At 35.2% G+C, this 24492-nt stretch overlaps 7 protein-coding genes across 10 annotated transcripts in view; 6 read left to right on the plus strand and 1 right to left on the minus strand.

Moving 5' to 3' along the window:
- LOC100178629 overlaps positions 1–3317 on the plus strand; it is a 12910-nt gene extending 9593 nt beyond the window's left edge. The window contains exons 15-19 of one of the 2 annotated variants that reach the window (XM_009859436.3): positions 909–995; positions 1425–1558; positions 1988–2060; positions 2526–2689; positions 3079–3315. In XM_009859436.3, coding sequence (XP_009857738.2) covers positions 909–995; positions 1425–1558; positions 1988–2060; positions 2526–2689; positions 3079–3120 — 500 coding nt within the window. In that variant the 3' untranslated portion in view covers positions 3121–3315. Of the gene's footprint in view, positions 1–908; positions 996–1424; positions 1559–1987; positions 2061–2525; positions 2690–3078 lie in introns of both variants that reach the window. The other variant, XM_002127157.5, reaches the window with a different exon arrangement.
- A 268-nt stretch (positions 3318–3585) lies between these two features.
- On the plus strand, positions 3586–5274 carry LOC100181722 (WASH complex subunit 3-like). Its single transcript, XM_018817179.1, has 5 exons — positions 3586–3636; positions 3770–3934; positions 4255–4436; positions 4762–4857; positions 5178–5274. Exons 1-5 carry the CDS (start codon positions 3586–3588, stop codon positions 5272–5274), a joined length of 591 nt encoding a protein of 196 aa, XP_018672724.1.
- LOC100179407 (proliferation marker protein Ki-67-like) lies at positions 3626–24489 on the plus strand. Of its 2 annotated transcripts, XM_002132125.5 has the most exons (17): positions 3626–3636; positions 13997–14170; positions 14641–14746; positions 14829–14917; positions 15284–15339; positions 15540–15640; positions 16629–16717; positions 16965–18038; positions 18311–18382; positions 18748–18811; positions 18864–18925; positions 19316–19424; positions 19950–20102; positions 20324–22679; positions 23024–23089; positions 23259–23384; positions 23837–24489. In XM_002132125.5, exons 2-17 carry the CDS (start codon positions 14079–14081, stop codon positions 23878–23880), a joined length of 4659 nt encoding a protein of 1552 aa, XP_002132161.1. In that variant the 5' UTR covers positions 3626–3636; positions 13997–14078; the 3' UTR covers positions 23881–24489. The 2 variants fall into 2 exon arrangements, with proteins under 2 accessions (XP_002132161.1, XP_018673001.1); XM_018817456.2 differs by lacking the exon at positions 3626–3636 and having other exon boundaries at positions 14829–14847.
- LOC100187297 (PRKCA-binding protein) lies at positions 5710–7567 on the plus strand (the record flags this gene model as incomplete). Its single annotated transcript, XM_002132126.3, has 1 exon — positions 5710–7567. A coding segment is annotated over one exon (1221 nt), but the record flags the coding sequence as incomplete, so codon positions are not given.
- On the plus strand, positions 7569–10566 carry LOC100177070 (TBC domain-containing protein kinase-like protein). The gene has a single exon (XM_002132128.4). The coding sequence runs from the start codon at positions 7587–7589 to the stop codon at positions 10158–10160; it is 2574 nt and encodes an 857-aa protein (XP_002132164.1). The 5' UTR covers positions 7569–7586; the 3' UTR covers positions 10161–10566.
- LOC104265432 (endoribonuclease LACTB2-like) lies at positions 10586–11434 on the plus strand. Its single transcript, XM_009859438.3, has one exon. The coding sequence runs from the start codon at positions 10586–10588 to the stop codon at positions 11432–11434; it is 849 nt and encodes a 282-aa protein (XP_009857740.1).
- On the minus strand, positions 11452–14002 carry LOC100184909 (small RNA 2'-O-methyltransferase-like). 2 transcript variants are annotated; one of them, XM_002132132.4, is made up of 5 exons: positions 13292–14002; positions 13052–13237; positions 11919–12994; positions 11751–11864; positions 11452–11662 (listed from the first exon to the last, which is right to left on the minus strand). In XM_002132132.4, exons 1-5 carry the CDS (start codon positions 13403–13405, stop codon positions 11560–11562), a joined length of 1593 nt encoding a protein of 530 aa, XP_002132168.1. In that variant the 5' UTR covers positions 13406–14002; the 3' UTR covers positions 11452–11559. The 2 variants fall into 2 exon arrangements, with proteins under 2 accessions (XP_002132168.1, XP_009857739.1); XM_009859437.3 differs by lacking the exon at positions 11751–11864.
- Positions 24490–24492: the final 3 nt, after the last annotated feature.

Consider the following 24492-nt stretch of genomic DNA (forward strand, 5'->3'; position numbering starts at 1 on the left):
AGCTACCTGCAAAATCAAAACAAAGTTACACATGGTAACCAATAAGCTGGAGCAAGGTGTGTGAAACAGAACACCTGTGTTATAATGACTGTTGTTTTCTGGCCACACATTCATTCAGGTACCGTACAAAAATGTTCACTTCATTGAATAAGGAAATATCATTTTTTTAGTCCTAAAATTATGTTTTTATTCAATTGCTGTGTAACAAGCCTAGTAAAATCTCTTTTTATCCAAAGTTATTTTAAGTATAGTAAGGTGGGGGAAGATCGGACACATTTTCATTGTGTTTTTCGTCCCATTTGGTAGTAAACTAGGAATTATAAAACTATACCTTGGTTAATTGTTTAAAATGCGATTGGGGTATTTAAATAATATGTGCTAAAGGTGTCCCATCTTACCCCACAACACTATATATTTACAGTTGTATCTGATCCAAAAGAAAAATCCAGGTTTTCAAGTTTCTATGTTGATTTTGATTCAAAATCGAAGAAACCGACAACAGCAACAAAGCAAGGTATGCTGTGATGTAGTTGAATAATTTATTATTATAAACTCGTTTTATATCAATGTTTTTCGCCCAAAAAGTAAAGGCGTTATAATTTTAAAGTAAATAAATGAACTATACGGTAAGTTACGTGGTAACTTGTAAGCGGGCACGAGGAACATGAAATAGGACACCTGTGTTATAAAGACTTTTGTTAGCCTACCATACAAGGATTAAAGCTGCCAAGGAAATTTTGTAGTAGCTAAACTTTATAATTAAAACAATAGTAAAAGTAATAATAGCATTGTTACAATAGATAGTCATTACCCTTAACTTAACAGTTGTAACATAATGTTCACCGATCACTATAATACTATATATTCACCATTGAATGACTTACTTAATACTATGATTGCATTGACAGCGAATGCAGTGATGCCGAAAAGTGTTGCCTGGTATGAACCGTACCGATACGAACCTCCATGGGGTAAACCACACACCATTAATGAGGGTAAGATTATAAGAGATTCAATTAAACATTCATAGGCTGGGAATAATGAACTAAACATGGTACCCAGTGTTTTGTTACTTTTACTAACAGACATAATGTAAATAACCTTGTAACTATTTATCTGGTATAAGAGGCGTAATGTAGGGTTACAAGTCAAATAATTTTAAAGTTGCTGACTTTTTAGTCATCTACGTTTAACCTATACTGAAAATCCTAGCATGTAACACATCCTTACCTTAAATGTATTATCTGAACGCATTGTTCATACATAATCCAATACTAACTGCTTTTACTATTTTTTACTACAATAAAAGTTGACCCTAAAGCGCAAGCATTCTGTTTTAAACATTAAAAAAAATATAAAAAAAAAATTTTTTTTACAAGAAAAACTAAAAATTTTATAAAAATTATTTATTTTTTTTTTCCCAGAACCAGAGCGACCGGGGTTGGTCAGGCAGAGTTTACAAGATGCATTAGTAAGTCACCATCCCCAGTTTGTGACTAAATCTCGGCAAAGACAAAGAAAGATTGCTATTAGCTCCGAAGAAAGAGCAATGCAAGAGGTATGGAGATTGATTTGTGTAATCTAAAGTTACAGCCCGCAGGCATTATTATGTTAATGTATCTTACTTCATCCTCGGTGGCTCGAAAAGGACGGTTGTTATAACACGAACGTCCACAATGGTAGCAACGACAAACCTAGAACCCATTACCTCTGGGTTGGAGGCAGACACACTAACCGTTTTCTCACAGCGTCGATATCATATGGTGGTACAGCCAGGTGTATTATAATTCTAAGAAAGATTGGCTTACTCTGTTGATGTCTCGCTGAAAGGCAGATGAAACTTCGGTTTTTTGAAGATCATAAAACCAACTGTTAACAATAATACTAACTTTATTTGTCTCTTTGATTATAGTAGCAAAGATTTAGAAAAGTTATTTGAAGAAGATCTCATAAATAATTTTTTAAAACAAATTTTAATTCTTTGTAGATATGGGCTGAAGAAAGAGAGCGAGTATTTGGAAAGAAGAAAGATATAACAGAAAAAAGGCGAACAACAACACGTGTGTAATTTTTATTTAAATTTATAAAGTTTTGGATATATGTTCATTAATATTTTACCAGACGCCCACTGCTTGTGTGTCAACATAACTTTTATTTGATTGTAATATTAAGATCATAATAATGCACAAAAATGAGAAGAAATTATAAAAATAAGAAACAATTTTCTTTATAAATTGTACTTTAGTACTGTTTTTAAACCTGAAAATTAACTCTGACCTAGTTTTGTTTATATTTCACTTTCATATTATAAATAAATGAATGAATGTAACTTGTTTTATCCTCACGTAGCAGGAAAAACAGCAGTCGTTATTACACATGTGTTCCGTTTCATAAATCTCGTGCCTGCTTACTAGTTATAGTTACCACGTATGTAACTTTGTGGGTGTGTTTTTTTGTATGGCTGTTTTTTTTTCTGTAATTTAGACAAACCATTAATAACCTCATTGAATTAATTGTATTCAAAGCAGCAGTTCCAGTGCGTCGCCGTGTTGAGATGACGAGAAAGCAAATAATCGCGGAGACTCGTGAAAAATACAAACAACTCCCCGAGGTTGTGAACAGGAAGAAAGAAGAAGAAAGAAAGAGAGAATATTCAACCAACAGACACAAAGCATTGATGTATAAAAAGGTAAAGATTTAAAATACATGTGTACTGCCCAGTTGGTGCTGTATTCTCTATTATATGTGAGTGAGATCCTTGTCCAGCACCTGGGATTTAGGCAAGATTTGGCTCATTACCCCAAAACCCAATAAGATTTATTAAGTCGTTCATATACCCAGTACAATAAAGTCCCAAACTGCACCAACAACGGACTCATTGGACCGCATCTGCAACATAGTTGGTGCTATTTTCAATGTGTTTATTTATTTTAAGCCTTTTATCTTAGGGTGTTATTCTTTCCAACTAAAAGATTCAAGCAAACTAAAAAAACTAAAAGATTTGTGCATGTTAATGTTTAAAAAAGTTTTAAAATAAATTTCAGGATATTGTACTTTATCAATGTATTTATGTTTCAGAAAGTACAAAACCAAGTCCTGGGGCGCTGTTTCAACAATTAATAAAAAGTGCCAAGACGTTTAAAAAGTTACTGTCGTCATGTATTCTTGTTAAATAGGTAGAATGTTCCATCTGCAGTGCTTAAGTGTTCTATTATCCCATATTTCAAAGAAAATATTCCTCCAAAGTTTATTGTTTGTGTATTTGTATTGTACTATTGTAGCTTGTAGATTTCAGAATACACAAGTTTTTGACATGCGGGTGTATTTGTTTATTATTTTATTTTTATAGTTGTGATGTTAAAATAAATTATAAGAGTCAGTGAAAACGAAGTGATAAATCGCCCTGGATGAATTCTTTTTTAATTTTAAATGTTTGCTATTGCCAGACAACGTGGTCTACCTAGTATAGGATTTAACCAGATCGCGAGAGAAGTTTCAATACAAAATATAGTAACCGATGTTTTTATTTTACTCGTGACCGACTCTATGAACAGTAAATTAAACGAATAAAACGTTAATTTGACGATGGAGAGCAATGGACTGCCATTAACCGGGCCAGATGTGGATTTAAATAAGGTAACGTGTAAGAAATATAGTTTCTATTCGAAGTATTATATATGTCACAAATAAGCTGTTTTAAAAACATAAGCAATATATTTTATTTATATTTAAGGGAAATGAACCAATGCCTGAACATTTTTCATTGCAGATTCCAGCGCTAAACCACAGACGGTCAGTTACTTTCATGAATCACTTCATAACACACACCTCCAACTTTTTAAACAACTTTGCTGCTGTAACTGACGAACAGTTGGCAAAGCAGTCACTAGAAATGCAAAAACTTGAGATTGCTTTAAAAATCTTAGAAGCAAAGGTAGCCTATAATGTTAAACTAACTCATAATTAAAATATAGTTGTACTTGTGTACTAAAAGTACCTTTTTTATAGGTTAAATCGAGCTATTGTACAACCATGCACCTACATAGTACTGATAGTAGTAGCTTCAGTGGCTCAGTGCTAGTGAATAATCCTCCCCTACATTATCTGCTAACCGATAAACGCTTTAACAACTAACCCCTGCCCCCTAACTAATGACCCCTAACTCTAACTACCAACCACTAACACTTTCCACCAGCCTAATCTGTAACTTTGTACACAAAACAAATTGGCGTTATTAATTATATTTTTCTTTAGTTGGATTCCATCCCTGGTTTGGATGATGTGAAACCAAAACCAAAGCCAAATGAACCCCAAGAGAATCCTGCATCAGAAGATCAAAAAACTGCTTCCTCTGAAGCCCCACCTCCTGCTGCTCCTGATGCAGAGGAGGAACCACCAGTTGTTGAAAACTTTATCAAAGTTAAAGATGACCCAAGGTTATCACTTATCACTATGTTTACTATGAATATTTTTATTATCTTATCATTTGCTATGAAGCCTATAAATTGAAAGTCACATATGCTTACAGCTACAATGAATGAAAGAATGAATGTAACTTGCTTTATCCACGCGTGGCTGGGAAATGACAGTCGTTATAACTTAAGTGTTTTGGTTCATACACCTCTAATCAGACATAATGTGTATAATCTTTTAACAGCTTATCTGGTATAATAACTTAGTCGATTTCTGACGTTTCGTATGTCATTCAAATAACATTAAAATATTAAAGTATTGTCATATGTAAAGATCTAACCTAAACAGATATGCCAAGTATCTTAAAATGGTGATGGTCGGTGTTCCAAAACCTGCAATTGCAAATAAAATGAGATTGGATGGTTTGGATCCTGCCTTGTTAGAGTAAGTTATATATTTCTATCTGTTTAATTTTGTAAATATGTAGTATATATACTGTTTTAGAAACACAGTATAAAACATTATTCGATTTTAGTCCTAGAATGTGCAGCCCAAATTTCTACACAAAATATCAACACGTATGTTTGTTGCAAACCATATGATCTGGACAATAATGTCTTATGTAGGAAACTAATATTGTATTTTTCTGTAATGTAGGACTGATTTAAAACATGTATTTGCTAGCTTATATTTAAAACATGTTCGGTATCTTATGTTTAAAACATGTATTTGGTACTAATTGTTTTAATGTAATGTTACCACAGCACCCCAGATGCCCCAGCCCCAGGTGCTGCCCCACAAGATGATAGTTCATCAGATGATAGTGAAGCTTTTTCATCTGACGACGAATTTAGTGATTAGACAATTATTTCATTCATTTCATATTTAATTTCACTTTATACGTGCAATAATAAACTTTTAACCAATTCGTGAGTTCTTTAACAAGTGAGAGTTTTATTATTATTGTTAGGTGAATAGGTCGATGTTAAAATATGCTTTTACAGAAGCATTTCATTAAAACAGTTAATATGAAGGAATAAATTATTTTCTCCCCGAATAGTATTTCACAACAGTTCGGGACGAATTACGAGTACAGTTTGTTTACTTTTTGTCAGGTGGCGTTCGCGTTTATTTAGTTCGGTGTATTAATGTGTATTGTGTATTTGAAAGCTCGTAGGTAAGTAAAGAATACGTATAGACAGTAATAAATATTACACCATGTTTTATTCTATTCGTAGTCACTCACATTTTATGTAAGAATTAAAACCGTTGCTATTTTTGTTGCAGTCATAGTAATTAGTAACTTATATTATAACCTGTTTTCTGATTATAAAACAGCAAAGTACAAACATGGAGGATTGGGGTTTAGAAGAAGATAAAATGGGAATGACGACCGTGTCTGGGACGGTTACTTTAACCAAAGATGGCCAGAATTTAATCGGAATTAGCATTGGTGGTGGTGCACCATTGTGCCCATGTTTATACGTTGTACAAGTGTTTGATAATACTCCAGCACATAAGAATGGATCTCTTGCTGCTGGAGATGAAATTGTGTCGATAAACAGCAAGTCTGTTAAAGGTTTGACTAAAGTACAACTGGCAAAAATGATTCAGTCGATAAAAGGAGACGTGAAAATGAATTATAACAAGCTGCATGCTGATCCAAAGCAAGGGAAGACTTTGGACATTGTGCTGAAAAAGTTTAAGCACAGATTGGTAGAACAGATGGATTCTGGCACTGCAGATGCATTGGGATTGAGTCGGGCAATTCTTTGCAATGATATTCTAATTAAGAGGCTTCAAGACCTGGAAAGAACCGGGATGGTATATGTTGGGCTTATGGAACATGTAAAGAAGCTTTTAAAAGCATATTTTAACCTATGCAAAACACATCGTGAATTTGGAGATATATTCTCCATTATTGGCGTTCGTGAACCTCATCCTAATGGTGGGGAAGCTTTTTTAAAGTTCAGTAGTTCTCACCGAGAATTTGAGAAGTCTGGCTTCACATTGCTCAAGACATTGAAGCCAATGTTGAATGATCTTAATACGTATCTGAACAAGGCAATTCCAGACACCAAGCTCACAATTAAAAAGTACGCTGATGTGAAATTTGAATACTTGTCATTCTGTCTTAAAGTAAAGGAGCTTGATGATGAAGAATATAGCTATGCTGCTCTACAGGAGCCATTATACAGAGTTGAAACTGGGAATTACGAGTACCGACTGGTACTTCGATGCCGCCAGCAAGCTCGGGCCCAGTTTGCCAAGCTCCGTAAAGATGTTATGGAAAAATTAGAGCTGTTGGACAACAAGCATGTACAAGATATTGTGTTTCAGTTGCAGAGGTTTGTCTCCGCTGTATCACAGTACCATGAGTCCTGCCATGAAAGCATGCAAAGTGCAGATGTTTTTCCTATTGAAGTTGACCTTGCCAACTCAACTTTCGAATACGATAAAAAAGACAAATTTCATGACCCAGAGTACGAGGAAGAGTTAGAAAACCAACTTCATTAATTGGATTTTGTGTCATTTATGTTTGTGCCATAAATATTTTATAGCGCTGTTGTATTTGTAACATTTAATGTAGATGTACGTGACTACGCGTCGTGTGTGTAGTTATTATAATACTTACTTTTTAGTTCTTCAATATTTTAGTGCAATCATTGAAAATCTAGTGACATACAAATCAAATTACCGACAGAATCTTTTTCCCCTTATGAAATGCAGTGTATGTTTGACATATCAATATTTGCACTTTGGCAGTAATGTTTGTCCGTGCTAGTTTGTTCTGTTATTGTTTTATATCATTCCGAATATTTTTTAAGCTTATCATTCTGGCTGTTTGTATGTATAAAAACTTTAAATAAATACACTTAGTAAAGTTTTAACTGTACTTCCAATAGTGTGTAGTGTCAAAACAGTTTTCTCTGTATGTGTAGTGTATTTTCTCTGTATAAGCACCTTGATGCTTAAGCTGTTATTCTGTTATACATTAATTGTTTAATGTGAAAACATGCAGTACATGTTTAAAGAATCATGCAGTTTTATTGTTAAAATCTTATTCTTTATTGTATGTATAGATTGTGAAACTAATAACTATTGTCTGTCCATTGTGATATTAGTTGATATATTTCATGTGTATGTTTATACAGGTTAACAATATGTAGGCCATGTCTTCACTGTTAGGATGTATGTCATTTGTGACTGCTGCTCTGCCACATAACCAGTGTGGTATTAATGGACTTCCCTTGACTCCTAACTCCATCACATCTCTTGGACTTGCACAGCAGTTAAAGACACTGAAGCATGAAAATCTTTGCAGTTACGTTGATTTTCGATGTGGTAGGCATGAGAGAATTTTTGCCGTTTCTGAGCTATATGTGGATAGTGTGTTCAACAAAATCACACAACCAACAGAATTAAAACAAGATGATTGGAGGAAGTACAGCTTAAACATTGTCCATGGAGTACTTAATGGACTCAATTATTTAAACTCAAAAGGATATATTCAACTAAACTTAGAGCCCAAAAATATTCTGTTAAATGAGAATGGCACACCCAAGCTGTCTGGATATGGTTTACACCATATGACAGATGGAGGGAAATTACTTAGTGGACCATTAGGTAGCTTAAAATATTCCTCTCCAGAACAAATACTGTCATGCTGCTACTCAGAGATACCTATGGCCACCAGCAGCAAATCTGATGTATGGTCTGCTTGTATAGTACTGTTGGAACTACTGCATAGGGAGTTGCTGTGGGACAGTGTGGAAAATAAAAGTCTTGTCAAACGTGTGCTTTGTCTTTCTGCAAACAAAAGCTCACACAAAAACATTGAGGTTTTGTGCCAAAATTTTAAAGAAAATCTAAGTCTAAATGAAACCGATGACGTAACAAAGTTAATAAAAGTGATCTTGGAAAATGGATTGAATGTTGAATCCTCACAAAGAGCAACGCCATTGCAGATTCTTAACAAACTTGGTAAAGATCTGAATTTAACCAATGAGCAACAACCTGCAGACACCAATGGTAAGTTTGAAAAAACTGTACCTAGTGAAAACACCAACCCTTTAATGGAAATGGACAGTGAAGAGATATGGTGTCTATGGAACTTGGCTGGGGGAGATATGGTTGCTGAAGTTTTACGTTCTGTGACCACCACCCCTCCAATTCGTACAGTTCCATTATTTGTAACTGTTCATGGCGACCTTTACGGTCTTGAGCCATCCCCAGAAAATTTGTTTAACCCTGGCTATAAATTACTTTCTCTTGACACTGTTGAAAGCAGGCTTGAGGTTAACACTGAAAATATCTCTCTCATATACCCACTACTCGAGCTCAAATCACCAGATGTTTCACATGAATCTGCCAAGTTACCTTTGCTAATACGTGAAAATGATTTTGATTACCAAGTGCATCGTATTGCTCTGTACAGGCGATTACTCCTGGGCTACCCTTACTTACGAGACAAGTTATTAAAGGAAGCACGAATTGACATTCCACCATATTGTAGGGGTAGGGTATGGGCAGGGCTTTTAGATGTCAAAGGTGACTTGGAAGAGCAATATATCAACATTGATAAAGATACTCCAATAGTGACAGACAGACAAATTGCTGTTGATGTACCACGCTGCCACCAATATGATTCAATGCTGTGTTCACCTACCGCTCACGAAAAGTTAAAGCGGGTTCTTAAAGCGTGGTTGATGTCACATCCACATCTCACATACTGGCAAGGACTAGATTCACTTTGTGCTGTATTTGTTCATTTAAATTTCAATGATGAACCAAGAGCATGGGCCTCCATGTCCCAATTCATTGACAAGTACCTTCATGACTTCTTTCTCAAAGATAACTCCGCCATCATTCAAGAATATCTTGTTGTATTCTCCCACTTGTTAACCTTCCATGACCCTTTGCTTTCATGTCATATGCAGGAGATTGGTTTTATACCAGACCTTTATGCAATTCCTTGGTTTTTAACCATGTTTGCTCATGTATTTCCTCTGCATAAGATATTCCATCTATGGGACACCTTGCTGCTTGGAAATTCTTCTTTTCCTCTCTGTATCGGGGTGGCCATCTTACAACAATTACGTGGACAGTTACTTCAGAGTGATTTTAACGAATGCATCCTTCTATTTTCTGACCTGCCTGAAATAGACATTGATGGTGTGGTGAAAAAATCCATACAAGTTTTCTGTCAGTCTCCAAAAAGCTCCACATTTCGTGTTCATGCACAGAAAGAAGAAAAATGCAAACGTCAAACAGTATCTTACTACACAGAAGACTATAATACTCTTCCAAAAACTGAACTCTCAGAAACTGCGATTCCACTCTCAGAACTTAAACAAGAAGTTTGCTGCAGAATTTCGGCAGATGATTTAATTCAGCTTTGTGAACTAAAAGGATCCAATAACTCTAAGACTCCAGCTAAAGCAACCAAATCTGGCAAGCCTAGGATCTTCATCATTGACATTCGATCTTCAGATGAGTTTTCGCGTGGCTGTGTACCTGGAAGCTTTAACTTCCCCCTGGCACCCAACAAATCAATCCCCCAGTTGGTCCAAATGATTTCTAAACAGAGCCCAAAAGTAGTTGTAGTTATTGGCAACAAATCAACACGCGAGGACCGAGAATTTTGCTTCGAACTCCTCAAAGAAGGATTAAAAGGCGTATGTGTCTTGCATGGTGGAATTGATATTTTAAAACCTGTCGGTGTTCTTACAGTGCCATCACAATAAACTATCACTCATAACGTGTGTAAGTAATTACATATAAAGTGGCCTTGACAACTTTTTATTATACAAGTCCATCATATATTAGAACATCGCCATTATTATATAAACATATCCCTTTTTTCAAGTTATTTCATATATAAATAATTTTAAAATTACTCTTTGGCAATATCAATCATACGATCTCTCAATTTTAGCATTACACTATGTGAAGCACTAGTTACCTTTTAAATTGTCCCATATAGCACCGTATACGGTATATATTTCAAATCGTTGTGCAATACTTGGCTGTTGCCTTTTCTTTTCAAATTATTTACCAACATCTATTGATTTGTGGCTTATTTATTGCCACTTAAAATATAAGGATATATATCTTTTGTAATTTCATTTTCATGATTTGTTTATTTTGCAGCAGCTTAAAGTAAGTAAACATGGTGTCTGTTATTCCTAAAATTGAGCAGCTGACTGCTAGAATTACCAGGGTGCTGGGATGTAATCCTGGACCAATGACTCTTCAAGGGACTAATACTTACTTAGTGGGAACTGGACCAAAGCGTTTCCTCATTGATACTGGGAGTCCTGATGTTCCAGAGTATGTGCAGAGTTTACAATCAACCTTGAATGAGAATAACATATCAATCCAGGCGATAATTCTTACCCATTGGCACCATGATCATGTGGGCGGAATAAAAGGAATTTTTAACAAACTTTTACAAAGTGGAACTGTACCCTTGCTAAAATACCCACTTGGGGATTCTGAAGATACATCTGTCAGTGAGAAATATACCTATCTAAAAGACCAGGAAGTTTTGAAAACAGAAGGCGCAAGTTTGCGAGTGGTTCACACACCCGGTCATACAGTGGATCATATTATTCTGCAGCTTCAAGAAGACAATTCTATTTTTTCTGGTGATTGTATTCTTGGCGAAGGAACTGCTGTATTTGAAGATCTATCAGATTACATGAAGTCATTGCAAATAATTGCTGATTTAAAGCCCAATGTGATATACCCTGGACATGGACCCGTAATACAGAATCCTGTACCGCAAATTCAATATTATATAAATCACCGCAATGAAAGGGAAAAGCAGATTTTGGAGTGTTTAGAGTCTAGCAAATCACCAATGGAAAGTATGGAAGTGGTGAAGATCTTGTACAAAGATGTAGCAGAACATCTGCATCCAGTTGCTGATAAAAACGTTAATAACCATCTTTCAAAATTAAAGAAAGAGGGAACAGTAAAGGAAGATAATGGGAAATGGTTTATGTCTAAGTTGTAACTTACACTAAGTTCATCATTTATTTTGTTCATGCTGTCACTATGCAAATAATTTTTATAATTTTATTGAAGATAGATATGATGTCCACAAATTATAAGGTTACAGCTTACAGAAGTTCTTCTGTTTTATTCACTATCCCAATTTTTTTCATTGAAAGTGTTTATATCATTTAAATTACCGTCTTGGTAATTCTCGTGTGGATAGTTAAGGTCATCTAAGGAGGTAGACCTGCAGAAATTAAGTTATATGTATATACATGTATTAAGTTTTAAGTATATAAAATAGGCCATAAGTTATTTAAACAATGTAGTTTTACATGATCGAGTCAGACTCCTCTGCATCATCATAAAACTTGGTGTTTTCTGCAATTAAACAATCTTCTGTTTCATTTAAATTAATACCATCAATTGCTTTTCCCCCTACCAACTTTCTGCAAGAAAATTAGCATAAATTTAAGAACAAATTGGCATCAAACTTTACTTACTGTATTACAATGTCATTCAAATGCTTCAGAAGATAATGTTTGCATAGACATGTCAATGGGATTCTTGTAAATGTTTCATTGCCATAAATTACATCCTCCTTGTGCTTTGTTTGAAAATTGTGTAAATTTCCATCATAAAACTGAAACGTATATGGTAAATGTGAACCTAACTTTAACGGGTGGCCTGGAGTAACATTAAAGTGTGAAAAATCTTCTTCTTTTTCTGTGTCATCCTCCACAGATTCAAATTGTTTTGGATTTATTGTGTGATCTCTTCTTGCCCACATACTTAACCTATTGAAGTAGTCAAGGGATTTGTTATATGGCATCACAGCAACAGGCATTGCTGGGATATTGTATAAGTTTGTTTTGCTTTCATTTATGCACTCCTCAGAACTTTCAGCATCACTGAATTGGCCAATTTCGACTTCGGTAAAGTTCTGGTTAAAGTTATTGCTAGTTTGATCCCACCCTGATTGTGCATACTCATTCTTCCTGCAAAGAAACTTGTCCTCTTCTTCACATTCAACCAAAACCTTTGGTTTCATGGCCAGAACACAAGCAGCTACAATTTCGCCCACACACCTTAAAACATCACCAATCAGTTTCTTTTTAACTTGTTCTCCTTTTGCTTGGAAAGGAAAAACCATTTCTGCCACAAGATTTAAAATTTCTGCACCACCCTTTTGTTCATCACTGAATCTGTCACTTTCAAGCTTTGTGAATATTGCAAATTGACTGCAATGCCCAAAACTTGGTCTATTTTCAGGGGCTGTTCCAACACCATCAAATACAACAGAATAGTGGTATTTGGTGCATATACCTTCACACCATGATTTAAATTGTTCTCTGGTCCACTCAAATTTGTGATCCCAGTGTCGAAAAGAGCCATTCAAGTTGAAATGAACATTGAAATCAGAGTTTGGTGTTGAAATAATAACATGTTTAGGCTGAATACAACTAAATACTGTTTTAGGAAAGTCTTTGAGTGTTTTTGGCAGCAAGTGCTCAATTAATTCAATGCAAACTACTGCATCAAAGTTTCTTAATCTTGTGTCAAACTCTGATACAGACCCCTAAATATGTACAGAATAAGTTACCGATCAAATAATTAACATTTGAAGGTATATTACCTGATACAGCCGTATTGTAAGTGGGTTGTGCCTTAAATAAAGGAAGTCTGATGCTAAAGGCTCCAACTTGAATGAAGACTCACTTAGCAAATTCCCATCCAGGTCAACCCCGCATATTTCTATCACATATTCTTCTCGTCGCAGTAGGTTTATAAACTTGCATTCGGCACAGCCGAAGTCTACTACCTAAAATGTGAAGTTGGGTAAACGGTATATTTTGTACAGGAGTAAAGTATTTACCTTTTCTGGTTTTAAAGTAGAGAGGATTTCCAATACTTTATTGTAGCGTTGTATATAAAGCGGTGGGTTGAATCTAATTATATCAGCAGCATCTTTTAAATCTGTACCTTGCATGGTGCTAAGTTGGATTTGGAGGACAACACGTGAATTTTACTATGCTGTTGCAGTTATCTTTGCCGCGCAAATCAAAGCAGTTCGTGCATGAGGTGCGTTTTGCAGTAAAAGTTGTTTATAGTTGTAAAATTATTAGTGAAACAGTTTGTGTGTTACATTTTTGGACAACACATATGTTAAAATTTCCTATATATATTTCTTGACACAGACTTTTGTAAAAAAAATTGTATATGCTATTTCTATCTCTAGACAAAATCAACCAATCAAGATTCGCGATTTCCCACTTTTCAAAAAGAGAAGTGACGTCATTATTGTAAGAGCGCGCGCATTTTAAACCGCTTATTACCCAGCTTTGTATTTTGTGGCGTTTTTGACAGGTTTTAGCTTTGTTATGGGTTTAATTATTGCAAAAAGTGAGTCATGGTATACCATACAATATAGTATATGCAGAAATGGTTGAAATACGTTTACTTTTAGTCTAAACATAGTGAAATAGCTCGGAGTAAATGTTGTAGACTTTTGTACGTAATTTTTGCGTCAAGTGTTTACTGTTTTTATCGTCTAAACCGCTTTGGCATTATTATTTCGCAGGTATTTAGTGCGATTCAATGTGATAGGTAAGTAGGAATACATAGATTCCCAATCAGATATAGGTACAAGAGGAATTATAAACATGCCGTCTTATGGAAAAATTATCGTCATTCGCCGAAATGGAGACGATGGTTCGCGATTCCCTTTGACGTCACAATCATGTTTGTTTGGAAGGTAAGTGGATTTGTATTAACATAATACCAATTACTCTAATTAATAATGGTAATTTGTGTATAATTATATGGTTTATCACGCATTGTGTTTTTTACAATTACAGTCTAGGTTTGTCAAGTATGGCAAGCTCTGGTAATTAATTTTTGATCTAGATAGGTAATTTTTTTAACATAGCATGAACATTTTCGTTATTGTCATGTCAATTAACCGTTTTTTTTGTACACACTCATAAAAGTAAAAAAATACCCAAAAATCAATCACCCCCCACAGTTTCACAACTCGAAAGCTGGCACAAAGTGTATGAAACAGACACCGTGTTATAACGACTGTTATTTTCCAGCCATGCGGGGCTATAGCGAACAATCTTTTATTTATGTTCTGTAAGATGGATTACAATTTGTGAAATGGGCTTGTGTAAAATACCACTGTAACAAAATACCGATGCTATAAAACTCATCACTACTTTTCAGGAATTTGAATTGTGACATCCGAGTGCAACTTCCTGCTGTTTCAAATGAACATTGTCGACTTAATATTGGAGAAAATGGAGAATGTCAACTGTACAACTTGAGTGAAGTAGGTTACTTATATTTATTTAGTTTGTCCATTTCTGTCTTCCTAGGCCAAAGTGATTAAAACGTTCTCTTTATTTTTCCAGAACCCAACCAAAGTAAATGGTGAGATATTGAAAGACAACACAGTTGTTCAACATAAGGATGTATTTACCATTCATGATCGTTCTTTCAGGTGGGGTTGGTTTTAACTTTTATTCCTTTAGCTTTTATAATGGGAAAGTTTTTGATTTAGCAATGGTGTTATAAACGCTTGAGAATGTTATTACGGTTTAAAAGCCTATTGTGTTATAATACAAGAAAAAAATATTTACCAACAAAGTTACATACGTTGGTACTCGTAAGCAAGCACAAGATGTATAAAACAGAACACCCGTGTTATAACAACTGTTGTTTTCTGACCACGCGAGGATGGAGCAAGTTACATTTATTTAATATAAAAAAGGTATGAAGTAATAATTTACTATTTAATTTAGTGATGAACTTACACAATAAAACTAAACTAACAACAAGTAACAGGTCATTTAATTGTGGATTATAGGTTTGAATACCCAGAAAACACACCTTTCTGCAAGACTCCCAAAAAGTTACCCCTGGGTATGTAAAATTATGTTTTGCCACTATATCCTGTCTTTTTGTTTTAAATATTTCGAAATCTTCGCTACCATAATAGAAGAGTCATCAATTTATTTTTAATGTTTTATTATTATTATTTTTATATAAACAAAAACAATGTTCAAATGTTTTTGATCTCTGTATATCAATAAATGTATCATTAATTGTTGTTTGTGGTTTAGGTCAAATCCAAACAAATGTGGCCGAAAATAATTCACCATTTGGAGCTTTAGTAAGGGATATGAAGAAGAGCATTAAGACTGCAACACCCAAGAAACCAAAGGTATAACTAATACATGATCACTTTTGGTGACTAATAATTCTGTGCTGTAAAAGGCTATAAATACTATTTTATTTAACTTAGCTAGTACAGTATTAACTTCACTGACTAGTGGTATTAAATTGGCTATAGCAAAGGTGGCCAAACTGCAACTCTTTAATGAATTAGCATTGGTTTAGTGACCAACTAGGGGTTGTTTAATCAGATTTTGAAACAATGTGTGAATGTGTCTAATCACACGTAGAAACAATAGACTGATTGTCAGTAATAATCAAAGTACAAAATACATTATTGTACATTATGGAAAAGTACATTATTATTCAGAAGTGTGCTAACTTGTATAATGTAGTTAAGTAGCTGCACTCTGTTGTGAGTTAATAATTGAAGTAGGTCCGGCCATCGCTAGGCTATAGTATGCTTATTCCATAAAACTTAGAGGTTTCACCATTAGGGATGCACATTACAGAATTTCGAATCCATGAGATTCGAATCCTTTTGTATTCGATTCTAATTACGGGATTCGGTATTCTGTTTAATGACGTCATTACACGTCATCTCATATACTATATTAACAATTTTTGAAAGTTATTAATTTTGAAAAAAAATATTTTTGTGTTTGTGGGACTTTCGAGAGTAAACGTTTCGTAACGTCTTTTCATAGCCTGCTATAGGTTTCATGACGCAAAAACTACCCAATAGTACAATTTTTGATCATTTTACAACTCAAGATCCAACAAAGCTGTTATGAAAGGGTCAATAAACTGACTTTTGTGCGTAAAATTTTTTTTCCTATAAATATAAAAAGATTCGAAATTCTAGATTCGGAATTCTAGATTCGGAATTCTAGATTCGAATTAAAGTATTCTAGGATATCCTAGAATACCTAATTATTCTGTAATGTGCATCCCTATTCACCATGCACGACTGCAATGTCAGTATGTTATGATAGCAAGTAAGCAAATATATTTACAGTTAACATTATTTCTTCAAGGTGAGTATTGATACCAAGTTGGGTTCGGAAAAGAAAAGTTCTTCCAAGAAAAGGCGAAGTGGCAGAAAATCTATTGAAAGCAAAAACATGTAAGTTGTTTTTGTAATTATCAATCACTTGCTTGCTACAATCAATGTTAATGCTTATACTGATTATTGCTTTGATATTCAATAATTATACAATACACTGTTTTTAACTTTTTATAATTATGCGTGTTTGAGTTTTCTGTTCCTTGTGATTATTAAATTTATTGTTTTGATGTTTAATATATAAGTCATATGCCCAGTAGGCTGTATTTATAATTGTGTGTGTTTAAGTTTTATCTACCTATTTCAGAAAAAGTTCTTCACCTGAGTTTGATGTAAATGACAAGAAGGCCAATGAAGAGAATAATGCTCCTATCCCTGTATTAAATGAAACTGCAAGTAATTCTGCTTTAAGTTCGTTAAACTCAAGTGGAACTCTTGACTCATTTAACAAAGCGATGATCGAGTCAAGCGTTACTGATGAAAGCGATAAATCTATAACTGAGGAGAAGAAGGAAAGAAGAAGAAGCAGGAGATCATCTTTGAAGAAGTCCTTGCCAACTCCCTCCATTGCTCAGTCTCCGGAACAAAATGAAAACGAAAATCCGATATCGAAAGAAGATGATCAGATGATGGTTCTCGAAACAAAGAAAGCTGTTCAGAAAAGTCCAAGGCCCAACATCAAGGCTACAACTGCCATTGTTCCAGAAGGTACTCCAACTATTTCATTGTCTTCACCAGCTCCTGCCAAGCAAAATGATCCGTATGATTTCGCAGTTTCTCCTGAAGCTGCTGTTTTTGGTAAAAGTACGAAAAATTACAGGCGTAGGTCATCAGGTAGTACAAGCAGCAAGAAAGCCAATCTTCTTGTTGGCAGTCCCCGTGCACCAACAGCCATACCTTTGCATGCAACAATGGAAGACCTAAAGCGTAAATCCATCCCATTAGTTGAAGACACAGTAGAGGTTGAGAACAACTCTTCTCCTATCAAGAAGCCACCATCTTGGATTCTCAAATCCAACAAAACTCCGTCTTCAATTTTGTTTCAAGATTCTCCAGTTTCGACCAGAAAGTCCCGAAGAGTGTCGTTTGGTCCTCAACTAAGTCCAGAGCAGTTTCTGAAGACTCTTCCTCCAAACACCCCAGTGAAGAAAGGAGCGGTAATTCCCACAGGATCCGAAAAATCTCTTCTTGGAAGAAAATCTGTCTCCTTCTGCCCACCATCTACATTGGAAACATTGGAAGAGCAACCAGCAGAAGAAACAACACCCGTTGCACAGAGAAAAGTTTCAAGGACTCCAACTCCATTTAAACCAGCTCAGGATAAAAAGAAGCAAAAGTCGTTGCTACAACATGTTTTAACTGCAACAGCAAATGCTAACAGGTATGTTAATACAACGTAAACATAGGTTATTCAAGTAAAACTGCTTTGTATCTTCTGTAATGTACTAATGGTACAGTCATGCATTGAGACAAGCCAAGTCTGCTGGGATATAGGTCAAAATTGGTGCATTTCCCCTATATTGTACCTTTTATAGTGGCATATAAACTTATTAAGATACTAGCCATGTGACTTGATTTATACGATATAAGTTACAGTTATACCAATAGTTTATTGTTGGATAAAGGTTTAATTGGTTTGAAATTTGATTTCAGTGTAATTGCTTCACCTCAAGTTAAATCACTGGACCCTGATTCTAAAGAAGAGGAAGAAAATAATGAGAAATGGTAAGATTAAACAATTTTTCATTACTTTTATCTTTATAATGGTTTATAAAGCCCTTTAAGTTTTATCAATTGATGTTTTAAATAAAGCCAAGTGCAACATTGCCATTATATATTTATATATGCTTTGACACCATGGCATATAAAATTTAAATTAAAGTTGTTTTTTGTATAAACCTTCCTTTGACATGGACTGTATATTTTTATTTTATGATGTTTAAAGTTTTGTATATTTGATAATTTCTCGCTAGTTTTGTCTTATAAAAAATAGTTTATACTCTTTTTATGCTGATCTTAACGTATAAATCTTATAGAAAATACATATACTTTAAGTTATAATAGATTTAAAATAATTCTATATTTATCAGTTTTGAAGAGATGGAAGAATCGCCAGTAATTGAAGAACCTCCGGTTCCTGTTAAGAGCCCAAAGGTAAGAATTAGGGGGAAACAAAACTAAATTTTTACCAAAACTACTTTAACAGAAACGTAGAAGCTCACTGAGGAACACCCCTATAGTCAACACTCACAAAACTGCAACCAATTTGTAAGTTACAACTTATATATATACTTTATATAATCCATAATTTTCAAATTCTGCCCAAGGTCACACCTGGCTGTAAAGACACTAAATTTTGTGGGGAAAGGGGGCTGTTTTGTTACGACAAGGTGTATGAAACAGAACACCCATATTGTAACGACTGTCGTTTTTCGGCCATGTTAGGATAAAGCAAGTTACATACATGATACAGTCATTCACCCACAAAGTTATATACGTGGTAACTCGTAAATGGGCACAAGGTGTATGAAACAGAACAGTGAGAACACCCATGTTATAACGACTGTCGTATCCTACCGTTAGAGGATAAAGCAAGTTCACTTATTCATATTTTAAGTTCAAGATGAGAAACACATTCCAATAAAGGTGCATTCACAGATTCCGTAGACGAAGTGCTGGTAAAATGAACAAACCACTTTGGTCGGAAATCGTTCGGAAAGATATGAAAGCTGCCGTTATCTCTACAGTTACCTCACAAGCTGTCGTTGTAAGTTAGGTTGGGGTTTTGTTATATAGTAGGGTGGGGAAAGATGGGACACCGTTTTATTCTATTTTCTTGTCCCATTTGGTAGTAAGCAAGAAACATTCAAAAAATTATACAATGTATCGTCGCGAGTCATGACTTCTATGGCTATAGACTGTTGTTAACTATTTAAAACAAGATCCAGATTCCCGATATTTGGATATTTTGTGCTAAAGGTGTCTCATCTTACTTCACCTTACTTTATATATTGGCGTGTTTAGCATTAAGTATTTGAACGAATCTTATAATACCATTGTTTAGGATAAACCTTTCCAATACTAGTCTTATTTTAAACCTATTTCCAAATTATCTTTTCATATTCTACTATTGTAGCTACCAGGCAGAACAGAATATATTAGTAAATTGCTTTTTTGGTAAAAAAAAAACTCTTTTTTTTACAAGAAATATTCATGTTATCTTTTTTGTTAAAAACATTGACCAAATTCCAAAAATAAAATATTTGTTTAATATATTCCACCGAACTTGTAGAAAAACACAAAGAAAGTTTCTAAGAAGAAGGGAACCCCCTCCCATCATACCATGCACCACGTTGATTCGCCAGCTACTATTTATATCGGACGAACTAAAAGTCGTGTCCAACCAACAAGAACACCAAGACCACCCAAAGGAGCAAGGCCTGTTGTGAGTGTTCAAAATACCAATTTCAGTCGCAGTTACCATTTTTCGAATTAAACTTCGGGTTTTTAAGTTAAAGTTAATTTGTGTGTTGTGTTTTTTTTAATTCTCTGAATGTTCTTTGTTTACTACCAAATTAGAAGAGAAAATAGAATGGAAAAATGTCCCATCTTTCCTACTATGATACACATGTTCAATGTAAAAAATAATTTTGCTCAATTTTTCAGAAACTTGATCTTCCACTTAATGAGAGCTTTGGAGGATTGGAGGAAATCTTCCGGACTCCTGCTCGTGAGGAAACATCCTTGGATGATGAGGATCATGATCTTTATGATGATCTTCATACTCCGGAAGCAAGCATGGCTGTCTCTCCATTCTCTGTTGATCAATCCAAGCGATCTTCATCACGATCAATGACAAGAAGATCGGATGAGATAAAGATGATGGATTCAGGAGCTTCTCCGGATTTAAGGAGAGTAAAGATAAGTAAATGTGAGGAGGAAGAAGAAGAAGACAGTGATGATGAGATCAGCTTCACTGGGATTGCTAACCTCTTCAAAGAGAATGATGAGGAATCCTCTAATGATGAGGAAGAAGAGCAATCTGAGGAGATGGATGTTGGAGATGAAGTCTTGTCTTCTTCGGTGGATGACGTTGTGAAGCGGGTTGAAGAAGATAGCGAAGGGGATGTTTCATCTATTGAAGACTCAATTGTTGGGGAAGATGGGAGTTTGGATGACACAGTTGAGCTCACAGAAGAGGAATCTGCGGATGATAATGTCTCTATTAAAGAAGAGGACACAGATGATGATAAAACTGAAGATGCTCCTGCTTCCGCCAACTCCAGTGAAGAGGGTGATCTTCCAAGGACAGAGTTGAGATCTGTTCGTCCGAAACGAGAAAAATATGGAGCAGTTGAAGAAAACTTTGGGACCAAGCGTTTGTTAAAAACTCCTAAGCAAAAGGTGAAGTCTGCTGCTGTTTCGGAGCATTTTGGGACGAAAAGGTTGCTTAAGACTCCGAGAGAGAAGAAAACAAACCAAGAGGTGACGGATAAACTAGGAATGAAACGCTTGCTTCAAACTCCAAAAGAAAAGGTGAAGAATGAAGCTGTGGAGGAGAATTTAGGGACCAAGCGCCTTCTTAAAACACCAAGAGCAAAGAAAAATGAAGCGGTGAGTGATAAGTTTGGAACCAAACGTTTGTTGCAAACCCCAAAGGAAAAACAGAAAATTGAGCCAGTTGCCGAGAATTTCGGGACAAAAAGGTTGCTGAAAACTCCCAAAGTAAAACAAGCTCCTGTGTTGGATAAGTTTGGGACAAAACGTATTTTTACAACGCCAGTTCAGCATGCGCCAGAACCTGCTGTGGTCGGGAAGTTCGGGTTCACCAGAATCTTTAAGGAGGATGAGGTTGTAGAGAAGAAGAAAGAGGAGTATGAAGATCAAGGTTTGGATGGTTTAAGACACATAGTGAGGACACCAAAGATGAAGAACCCGCCTCAGGATGGTGATCTTCATTTGGCTAAGATCATGTCCTCTCCAGAAGATTGGAGGCAGGAATTGAAAAAAGATGTTCCAACTTCATCTGACGATGTTGTGGAAGTAACTGGTCGTAAGACAAGATCAAAAAAAGGGAAAACTGTGGCCAAAAGTGAGAAGAAAAAAGTTCCAAAGATTGTGTTGAGCACTCCTGTTGATGAAGAAGAAACTGTTCCTGTTGTTTATATTAAAGAACCTGCTGTGGTTGTCAATATGGAAGATATATTGGATCTAAAAACATCAGGGGAAAATAAAAAGGTAACAAACAAAGGAAGGGCAAAAGCTGCAGCTCGTGTTACACGCTCACGCAGCAAAGATCTTACTACAACTGATGAGGAGGCTAATTCTGCTCCAAATGATGTCATTGCCCCTGAAGCAAGATCTGAGGAAGAGAAAGAAACATCTTCTCAAATCAAAAAGACAAGAAAAACCACATCTGCGAGCAAAAAAGCAACCAAACCAACCCGCGTGACAAGAGCACGAAAACGTAATGTTGTAGAAGTAGATTCAGCAACTTGTGTCATCACGCAAGAAAATGAAGCTCCAGTTGAGAAGTCTGCTAAACCTGCTGAGCAGGACACAGATAACCAGGAAGAATCATCGCCATCCAAAGCCATAGTGGAAGATATAGTAGATGTAAAAACATCACAAGAAAATAAGAAGGTGACAAACAAAGCAAAAGCAAAACCTGCAACCCGTGCCATGCGCTCCCGTAGAAAGGATGTTACTCCAACTGAAGATGAGGCTTCTTCCGTTCCAAATGGTATCATTGCTCCGGAAACAATGTCCGAAGAGCAAAAAGAACCATCTCCAAAAATTCAGAAGACTACTACAAGTAAAAAATCAACTAAAACAAAACATGTGACATGGGCACAATGTGATAAAGATGAAACATCAGCCAGTGAAAGTGAGGCACCAATTGAAAAGTGTCATGTACCAATAAATCAGGATCCCGCACCAGAAGATAAACAAATATCTTTAGAACCTGCTAAAGAACCTTCCACTGGTCGAAGTACAAGAAAGAGGAAGCAAAAAGTTCCTGGTAAGTCTGATAAATTGACTGAATGAATGAGTGTAACTTGTTTTGTCCTTTCGTAGCCAGAAAACAACAGTGGTTATAATAGGGTTGTTCTCTTTCATACACCTTGTGCCAGCTTACGAGTTACCCTGTATGTTACTGTGGGGGATTTTATTTAAACGGCTAATTCACTTAGACTTAGAGCAAGAAATTGTTTTAAACGTTTTTCGTACTATACACATTATACATAATTGCATGAAAACAGAAAGTACACCTATGAATTTTGTGATTATAATGTATTCAGACAATACACATTATACATATTACATACACGGTATTTTTCTGATGTTTAAAGTTTTCCTGTTTAGATGAACCACCTGTTGCAAAGAAATCTTCCAGGACAGAATCTTTAACTGACACAGAGCAAGTTAAAGGTAAATACAACTTGTATTCTCCCCACTTTTTTTGTAATGTTTTAATGAAATTCAACAAAAAGTATTAATTATAATTGATGAACATTTTAATATTGGGTCACTCTATATATAGTATGAATATATTTTTCTTGGCCATGTGTTTTAATATGATTAACTTATATTTATTTAGAAACCAAAACTACAAGAAACAAGGGCAAACCTAATGAGGCAAAAGAAAATGTGAAAACCCCAGCTTCTACAACAACGAAAACTCGAACAAAGAAAACCAAAACTCTTCCAACAGAAACTGAAAAAGGTTGGTGTGTGACAGTGAATATAACCTGCTCTATCGCTGCGTGACTGGAAACGACAGTCGTTATAATATGGGTGTTCTGTTCCATTCTCCTCAAGCTAGCTTACGAGTTGAATGAATGAATGTGACTTACTTAATCCTCGCGTAGCTGAAAAACAACAGTCGTTATAACAGCGGTGTTTTGTTGCTGGTGTTTACTGAAAATCATGTTTATACGGTTTAACATATTGAAATAATCGAGATAAGATTAGTTCAGCTCACAAAATATATTCACCTACAAAGTTACATACATAATAACTCAAAGCAGGCATGAATGAGGTGTATGAAACGAAACATTCCGGTTATAATGACTGTTATGGTGGTGTAAAGAATTTTTTTATGAAATATTTAATAATACGTTTTTTACTGTTTAGTGTTAACCCATATTGGATTTTCAAATTCATCTCATTTTACAGAAGCAGCTCCAGTGTTAAGGAGAAGTTCGCGTAAACGAGTTTGATCAGAAGTTTTTTAACTCAATTCCTGTGTATAGGAGAATTCTTGTCTCCAACCATTTTAGCTGCATTTTCTTTTTCTGGGCAGCAGATACAGAACTGCTAAACAAATTGTTCTTGTTGTATATAGTTAGTAGACACAGTATGTACAGTCGATTTCTGTTTAATTTTTTTAAAAGCTGCCCAAGATTTTTCAATCATAGTTCCACAAGTATAGTGGGATGGGGGAATACGGGACACCTTTAACACTTAACATCTTATTATCTCGATCGTGTTTTAAACAATTAACAACCGTCTATTGGAGTCGTGAGGATGTGGTTTTATAATTATTTGAATGTTCTTTGTTTACTACCAAATGAAACAAGAAAAAAAGGTGTTCCATCTTTCCCCACCCTACTATATTTAAGTCCGAAAGTTAAATAGCTAGTTTAAAATCTCAATCCTAAATAACTGCCCTAATTATTCTAGCATTACCTCCTCTTGCGTTGCTGCCTTTTTAATCCGGATTTTAGTTTTTAAATCTAAACATTCCGTTTTCACTGATCTGGTGGTTTTGTTGTCGCCTCGTATTTACATTCTTGAGGTGTATTTAATAAATGTGTATCAAAATGGAAGCG

This window comes from Ciona intestinalis, chromosome 2 (assembly GCF_000224145.3).
Source record: "Ciona intestinalis chromosome 2, KH, whole genome shotgun sequence".
NCBI classification, from domain to species: Eukaryota; Metazoa; Chordata; class Ascidiacea; order Phlebobranchia; family Cionidae; genus Ciona; species Ciona intestinalis.